The sequence below is a fragment of the Brassica rapa genome, unplaced genomic scaffold (genome assembly GCF_000309985.2).
Source record: "Brassica rapa cultivar Chiifu-401-42 unplaced genomic scaffold, CAAS_Brap_v3.01 Scaffold0725, whole genome shotgun sequence".
Classification (NCBI taxonomy): Eukaryota; Viridiplantae; Streptophyta; class Magnoliopsida; order Brassicales; family Brassicaceae; genus Brassica; species Brassica rapa.
The window spans coordinates 28,806-37,737 of NW_022610665.1; the positions used below are offsets into that span (position 1 = coordinate 28,806).

Genomic DNA, 8,932 nt, shown 5'->3' on the forward strand with positions numbered 1-8,932 from the left:
CTGTGTGTGCTGACGGACACACACGGACAGCCACAGACGTCCTATGTGTTCTGACGGACACACACGGACGTCCTGTGTGTGCTGACGGACACACACGGACGTCCTGTGTGTGCTGATGGACACCCACGGACGTCCTATGTCTACTGAACAGACAGCCCACATGGGCCAAAATCACCCGAACAGTCCACGGGAAGGGCCAGCGTGCTGAGTCCAAGGACCAGCGTGCTGATATGTGTACTGATGGACAGCCTTGGACGTCCTGTGTGTGGTGACGGACACACACGGACAGCCACAGACGTTCTGTGTGTGCTGACGGACAGCCACGGACGTCCTGTGTGTGCTGGCAGACACCCACGGACGTCTTGTGTGTACTGAACAGACAGCCCACGTTGGCCAAAATAACCCAAACAGTCCACGGGAAGGGCCTGCGTGCTGAGTCCAAGGACCAATGTGCTGATATATGTATTGATGGACAGCCACAGACGTCCTATGTGTGCTGACGGACACAGTCGGACACAGATGGACACACACGGACAGCCACGGACGTCCTGTGTGTGCTGGCGGACAGCCACGGACTTCCTGTGTGTACTGAATAGACAGCCCACGTGGGCCAAAATCACCCAAACAGTCCACGGGAAGGGCCAGCGTGCTGAGTCCATGGACCAACGTGCTGATATGTGTACCGATGGACATCCATGGAAGTCTTGTGTGTGCTGATGGACACAGACGGACACACACGGACACACACGGACAGCCACAAACGTCCTGTGTATACTGGCGGACACCCACAGACGTCTTTTGTGTATTGAACAGACAGCCCACGTGGGCCAAAATCACCCGAACAGTCCACGGGAAGGGCCAGCGTGCTGAGTCCAAGGACCAACGTGCTGATATGTGTATTGATGGACAGCCACGGACGTCCTATGTGTGCTGACGGACACAGTCGGACACAGACGGACACACACGGACAGCCACGGACGTCCTGTGTGTGCTGGCGGACACCCACGGATGTCCTGTGTGTACTGAATAGACAGCCCACGTGGGCCAAAATAACCCAAACAGTCCACGGGAAGGGTCAGCGTGCTGAGTCCAAGGACCAACGTGCTGATATGTGTACTGATGGACAGCCACGGACGTCCTGTGTGTGCTGACGGACACACACGGACAGCCACGTACGTCCTGTGTATGCTGAAGGACAGCCGTGGATGTCCTGTGTGTGCTGACGGACACACAGACGTCCTGTGTGTACTGAACAGACTGCCCACGTGGGCCAAAATCACCCGAACAGTCCACAGGTAGGGCCACCGTGCTGAGTCCAAGGACCAGCGTGCTGATATGTGTACTGATGGACAGCCTTGGACGTCCTGTATGTGGTGACGGACACACACGGACGTCCTGTGTGTGCTGACGGACACACACGGACGTCCTGTGTGTGCTGACGGACACCCACGGACGTCCTGTGTCTACTGAACAGACAGTCCCCATGGGCCAAAATCACCCGAACAGTCCACGGGAAGGGCCAGCGTGCTGAGTCCAAGGACCAGCGTGCTGATATGTGTACTGATGGACAGCCTTGGACGTCTTGTGTGTGGTGATGGACACACACGGACAGCCACAGACGTTCAGTGTGTGCTGACGGACAGCCACAGACGTCCTGTGTGTGCATGCAGACACCCACGGATGTCCTGTGTGTACTGAACATACAGCTCATGTTGGCCAAAATCACCCAAACAGTCCACGGGAAGGGCCTGCGTGCTGAGTCAAAGGACCAGCGTGCTGATATGTGTACTGATGGACAGCCACGGACGGCCTTTGTGTGCTGACGGACACACACAGACACACACGGACACACACGGACAGCCACAGACGTCCTGTGTGTGCTGACGGACAGACACAGACAGCCACAGACGTCCTGTGTGTGCTGGCGTTCACCCACGGACGTCCTGTGTGTATTGAACAGACAACCCGCGTGGGCCATAAACACCCGAACAGTCCACGGGAAGGGTCAGCGTGCTGAGTCCAAGGACCAACGTGCTGATATGTGTACTGATTGACAGCCACGGACGTCCTGTGTGTGCTGACGGACACACATGTACAGCCACGGACGTCCTGTGTGTGGTGACGGACACACACGGACGTCATGTGTGTGCTGACAGACACCCACGGACGTCCTGTGTGTACTAAACAGACAGCCCACGTGGGCCAAAATCACCCGAACAGTCCATGGGAAGGGCCAGCGTGCTGAGTCCAAGGATCAGCGTGCTGATATGTGTACTGATGGACAGCCACAGACATCCTGTGTGTGTGCTTACGGACACACACGGACACACACGGATACACACAGACAGCCACGGACATCCTACGTGTACTGACGGACAGGCACAGACAGCCACGAACATCCTGTGTGTGCTGGTGGACACCAACAGACGTCCTGTGTGTACTGAACAGACAGCCCACGTGGGCCAAAATCACCCAAACAGTCCACGGGAAGGGCCAGCGTGCTGAATCCAAGGACCAACGTGCTGTATGTGTACTGATGGACAGCCACGGACGTCCTGTGAGTGCTGATGTGTTGCAGGCGGGGATTCAGGCTACTCAATTGGACGGACTGAGGTTCAAGAACTCGGACTGGACAGGACGGACGGACGGCTATGGAGCGGTTAGACGGACGCGAAGGAGAGGGAGATGGCCGATCTGGTTCCTGAAACAGAAGAGAGTTATTTTTATGAGTTTTTATGAATCAAAATGATGAACAGAAAGAAAACTAAATGATAAATGAAGAACAGACGCAAATATGACTTTTTATGGGTTTTTATATTGAATGGAAAATCTAGAACTATATGATGCAAAATGAAACAAAATAAGAGAAGGATAGAGATGGCTGATGGATTCAAGTTGCTGGACTGATGTCTCTCTCAACAAGAACAGGGGATGGAGATGGCGTGAAGGTGGGATCTTGCTTGCTGGACTGATGTCTCTCTCAAGCTGGATCAGATGATGGATTGGAGTGGATTTGCGGATGAGGTTTTGATTGAATCTCTCAATCTGATGAAGGATGGAACGAATTGATTGACTCTCTCAATCTGTGTACTGAGCTTGTTTGATTTGCACAAACAAACTAGACTCACGAAATCAATAGAACAACAAAGAATCTCTCTTTGAATCCTAAAGACCGATATTTTATACAAAGAACAATCTTTGATAAAAACTGAATAAACTTTTTATTAACTTGGTGATTGAGGGTCCTCTCTACAATGGACGAAAATGAGCTTATATAATGCTCAGATACAAGACTCTAAACGTTTACAAAAGAAAAGAAAGGAAACAAATCTAAACTAAGCAAGAAATCAGAAACTAGCCGTTGGAGCCTTTTGTGGGATTTTGGCTCCAAGTGAAGAAACTTGATTTGCTTGAATCGGGACGGTTTAAGGGGATAAGAGAGATTTCTTGGGACCTTCTTGAATGCTTGGTAGAAGCTGATCTCGTCCTTGCCTTGGTAGAAAAAGAGCTGTTGGAGTTTGAATGCAAGAGACTCCAAATAAGGCAGTTTGGTGATAATGGGGATCTTCTATTCCTATGTGGGCTGGTGCATGGGATGAAGTTGTAGAACTCTTCTGGCTCGTGTATAATGTATCCTGGATGTCTTGGTTCTGTCTGGACGTCGTCTGGTTCTCCTGGTTGGATTGGAATTGCTTGGAATGGATCAAACCGAAAGATTGTCCAATCTTTCCATAAATAGCTCCGGTTGGGTTTAAGTGATTCTCCATTGAACCAACTGATCTCCTGGGTTCTGGTGCAGCTAAGGACTTCTGGAATACCTCCTGATTGGTTAAGATGATCTCCTGGTTCCCATAAATAGCTCTGGGTCGAACCAAGTTGAATTGGTTGAAGACTTTCCATAGATGACGTCGGTTTGGCCGGTTCTGTGGAATTGATCATAACTCCTAATTTCCGTGGCCATTTCTCCTGATCTTGGGCTTTATGAAAAGATGATAAACTCCTCTTGACTTCTGTGATGGGTTTTGCTTCAGGCCGCTTCTTCATTGAGCTTGAACCTTCTTCTAAAGTCGGGTACTCGCAGATGGACGGGTTGAGAAACCTCTGAATTGTAAAATTCATAACTTCTTTCTCCGTGATTATTTTGGCCCAATTCCAATTGGCCTGGACTCCTTCTTGAGTATAGAATGCATAAAAATTAGCCTCGTGATTTAAAACCTCCTGGTTTGTAAGATATGGCATTTTTAGTGCACGTATGTCCTGGTTGGCGCCTTGGCTGGTTGAGTAGGGTGTTGGGTCGACCTCTGGTTCAGCTGCTGAATTTCTGGCCGCAACATTCCCTCCCCCTTGAAAAGGTTTCGACCTCGAAACTGTATAACTTCTAGCAACAAGAGATTATCCGGTGGGATTTCTTTGAAGCTCTCTCCTTTGCAACCTGAAAATTTCTCAACATTCTGGACAACAATCAAGTGCATTATATCTGTGTTTGGACACTGATAAAAATAATTTGAGATTTCCAGACTTACTTTGATAGCTTCCACAAGTTGAAGAATGATTTTCTTCTTTGGACAACTTGTTCTTGTTTGCTGCCTTCTTTGCATCTTTTGACCTTGGTGGTTATGAACTTCAACTTCTTTTATTCCTGGATCAAAACTTTTTGGCAAAGACAAGTGCATTATATCTGGATAATCAAGTGTCTTGGACGTTTTAAGATCAGAGAAGATTACCTTAAGCCTTGGCATTTGAACACATTGTTCAACACTAGACTTCCACTTGTGAGGTGGTTCATGGCTGGGCTTATGGTCTGGTTCTCTCCTTGGAACTTCAGTAAGCAAATAGCTTTCATTTTTACTCTCTACATCAAGAACACACACGTCAATACCAGTTTCTCTAGGTGGTGTTTGACACTTACCTTGGTTTGATACTTTATTTACTGGTTTTGCTTCTTTAAGCAACATGGACTGCATTGTGTCTTGAACCTTCTCCTGGTTCATCACTGGTGTGGCGCCTGGTGGCTCCTCTACTTTGAATTCATGCTCTTTAATTCCTGTTAAAACACCTTTTGACAAAGACAAGTGCATTACACAAGAATTTGGAACCAACAAATCAGATTGAATAAAACTATCACTCTTCATAGATAAATCTGTTTTCTTTTCTAGTGATGCTTCTATCAATACTTGCTTAGTAGGACAAACTACAGCATAGTGTCCTTTCTTATGACATCTATAACATGTCTGATATTTTAAATCCTCAGATTTAGAAGACTTACCTTGGCTTGATGGCTCTTCTTCCTTTGGGTTTAAAATCTCCTTGTCTCTTGGACTTAAATCATGGACAACTTTGGATCTCAACAAGGATGTGGAGTTCGTGTCTTTCTGGACCTCAGGACCTGTCTTAACATCCTTGGACAAAGACAAGTGACTCATACCAGTTGGAGATGATTTATAAACAAATTTATCAAGTATAGGACTTACCTTGGCCTTTTCTTGAAAAATAGGTTTGTCTGATTTTTCTTTGTGTCTGGCCAACGTGTCTTGGCTGACAAAGTTCTTTCTCTCCATGGTCTTTGGGACCTCATAAGGTTGGGACTGATCATAGAGAACTGTGTGCCCCTGGTTTGGCCCAATCTGATCTTGATGGATCAAGCTTCTATGGCCTTGTTGTGGCACCACTCTCTTTGCCTCTTTGGACCCATGGCTTGAAAACCTCCTTGGGTACCTTTCTCTAATCTCTGGTGTTGGAAGTGAGGATACATACTTCCTGATCATGGCCTCTTTAAGATCTTCCCACGTTTTGATAGCCTCTCTTTGACTCTTCCATCTTGCACCATCTACACCTTTCCACCATTTGTATGCACTTCTGGTGAGTTGTTTGATGGCATGGCTCAGCTTTTCTTTCTTTGGCACGCCATGGTATGAAAACCAATCATCCATGGTTCTTTCCCATGAGAGATAGTCACCTGGCCAGCTGCTTCCTGAAAAAGAATAAATCTTAACTTCATTAACAGGTTTAAAATAAAGATAAGAATGAGTTAAGTGTTTATGAGTTGAAGAAGTATGGTGTGGGGTGATCCATGAAGGATCTGGTGGCTTAGGCTCAACATAGCCATCCTCTGGTGCATCTCCAAATCTTCTTTTCCTTGCTGTGTTCGTTGGCCTTGTGCCTTGTTTCTTTTCTCCAGCTGAGAAATCTGATCTTGTACACCCTTCATAGCAGCCAATAGCTGTTTTTGAGAGGCCAATAAGGCTTGGCTTTGTGCTAATTCTTCCATTTCTTCCTGCAAGCAATCACAAAGATCAAGTGAAGAATAGAGAATTTATGGTCGGATCAGAATAAGAACCAAAATGCAAGCTAATTAAAACTAAACCAAGAAAATATGCAATGTTGAACCGAAATGAAATAAATTATGAAAAATGATTTTTCTTTTGGTTTTCTTAATGCAAATCTCGAAATGAAACAGTAATAAATGACAATTAACACAAATGAAAAGAAAATATGGAAAGCAAACTAATGCTGAATTTTTTTTTGAATTTTCTTTGGATGAAATGCAACAATTAAATATGTAAATGATATAAACTAAAGCTTAAAAATATTTTCTTTTTCTTTTCTGATGAAATCACGAAATGGACAAGTAGAAATGGTATGAAACAATAACTAGGATGATTTCTTTTGGCTTTTGAATTTATGAATGCAAATGAAAAGGAATCAAATTCAAAACAGAAATTTTTATGGAATTTTCTTTTATGGAAACTAATGAATGCAAACACTTTCTTTTGGGATTTTCGATTTTTAAATGAATCAAACAAAACTTTTTCTTTTCTTTTTCGTGGCTTTAAAGTATGATGAACAGCAAGAACAAAAATATGCAGAAAAAAACTTGAAACAAAAAGAAACAGTTTTTATGGATTTTCGGTTTATGAATGGAAAAATAAATGCAAGCAAATATGAGATGCAAGGATAGATATCACCTGAGTCAGGAGCTTAAGCTCTGATACCAAATGTTGCAGGCTGGGATTCAGGCTACTCAATTGGACGGACTGAGGTTCAAGAACTCGGACTGGACAGGACGGACGGACGGCTATGGAGCGGTTAGACGGACGCGAAGGAGAGGGAGATGGCCGATCTGGTTCCTGAAACAGAAAGAGAGTTATTTTTATGAGTTTTTATGAATCAAAATGATGAACAGAAAGAAAACTAAATGATAAATGAAGAACAGAAGCAAATATGACTTTTTATGGGTTTTTATATTGAATGGAAAATCTAGAACTATATGATGCAAAATGAAACAAAATAAGAGAAGGATAGAGATGGCTGATGGATTCAAGTTGCTGGACTGATGTCTCTCTCAACAAGAACAGGGGATGGAGATGGCGTGAAGGTGGGATCTTGCTTGCTGGACTGATGTCTCTCTCAAGCTGGATCAGATGATGGATTGGAGTGGATTTGCGGATGAGGTTTTGATTGAATCTCTCAATCTGATGAAGGATGGAACGAATTGATTGACTCTCTCAATCTGTGTACTGAGCTTGTTTGATTTGCACAAACAAACTAGACTCACGAAATCAATAGAACAACAAAGAATCTCTCTTTGAATCCTAAAGACCGATATTTTATACAAAGAACAATCTTTGATAAAAACTGAATAAACTTTTTATTAACTTGGTGATTGAGGGTCCTCTCTACAATGGACGAAAATGAGCTTATATAATGCTCAGATACAAGACTCTAAACTTTCACAAAAGAAAAGAAAGGAAACAAATCTAAACTAAGCAAGAAATCGGAAACTAGCCGTTGGAGCCTTTTGTGGGATTTTGGCTCCAAGTGAAGAAACTTGATTTGCTTGAATCGGGACGGTTTAAGGGGATAAGAGAGATTTCTTGGGACCTTCTTGAATGCTTGGTAGAAGCTGATCTCGTCCTTGCCTTGGTAGAAAAAGAGCTGTTGGAGTTTGAATGCAAGAGACTCCAAATAAGGCAGTTTGGTGATAATGGGGATCTTCTTATTCCTATGTGGGCTGGTGCATGGGATGAAGTTGTAGAACTCTTCTGGCTCGTGTATAATGTATCCTGGATGTCTTGGTTCTGTCTGGACGTCGTCTGGTTCTCCTGGTTGGATTGGAATTGCTTGGAATGGATCAAACCGAAAGATTGTCCAATCTTTCCATAAATAGCTCCGGTTGGGTTTAAGTGATTCTCCATTGAACCAACTGATCTCCTGGGTTCTGGTGCAGCTAAGGACTTCTGGAATACCTCCTGATTGGTTAAGATGATCTCTTGGTTCCCATAAATAGCTCTGGGTCGAACCAAGTTGAATTGGTTGAAGACTTTCCATAGATGACGTCGGTTTGGCCGGTTCTGTGGAATTGATCATAACTCCTAATTTCCGTGGCCATTTCTCCTGATCTTGGGCTTTATGAAAGATGATAAACTCCTCTTGACTTCTGTGATGGGTTTTGCTTCAGGCCTCTCCTTCATTGAGCTTGAACCTTCTTCTAAAGTCGGGTACTCGCAGATGGACGGGTTGAGAAACCTCTGAATTGTAAAATTCATAACTTCTTTCTCCGTGATTATTTTGGCCCAATTCCAATTGGCCTGGACTCCTTCTTGAGTATAGAATGCATAAAAATTAGCCTCGTGATTTAAAACCTCCTGGTTTGTAAGATATGGCATTTTTAGTGCACGTATGTCCTGGTTGGCGCCTTGGCTGGTTGAGTAGGGTGTTGGGTCGACCTCTGGTTCAGCTGCTGAATTTCTGGCCGCAACATGATGGACACACACGGACAGCCACAGACGTCCTGTGTGTGCTGACGGACACCCACGGATGTTTGTTGTGTTACTGAACAGACAGCCCACATGGGCCAAAATCACCCGAACAGTCCACGGGAAGGGCCAGCGTGCTGAGTCCAAGGACCAGCGTGCTGATATGTGTACTGATG

The 8,932-nt window shown here is 45.0% G+C and overlaps 1 protein-coding gene across 1 annotated transcript; it reads right to left on the bottom strand.

The window, feature by feature from the left end:
- Nucleotides 1-3,629: 3,629 nt before the first annotated feature.
- Nucleotides 3,630-8,370, bottom strand: LOC103832297. The gene is made up of 2 exons (XM_033283461.1): nt 4,524-8,370; nt 3,630-4,451 (listed from the first exon to the last, which is right to left on the bottom strand). The coding sequence occupies exons 1-2, from the start codon at nt 5,928-5,930 to the stop codon at nt 4,242-4,244; spliced, it is 1,617 nt and encodes a 538-aa protein (XP_033139352.1). The 5' UTR covers nt 5,931-8,370; the 3' UTR covers nt 3,630-4,241.
- Nucleotides 8,371-8,932: the final 562 nt, after the last annotated feature.

Excerpts from the sequence above, each read along its gene's own strand:
- LOC103832297 (XM_033283461.1), bottom strand. The coding sequence starts at position 5,930 with ATGGATGATTGGTTTTCATACCATGGCGTGCCAAAGAAAGAAAAGCTG. Across the intron at positions 4,452-4,523 it reads AACTTGTGGAAGCTATCAAA|AATGTTGAGAAATTTTCAGG; the intron begins GTAAGTCTGGAA and ends ATTGTTGTCCAG.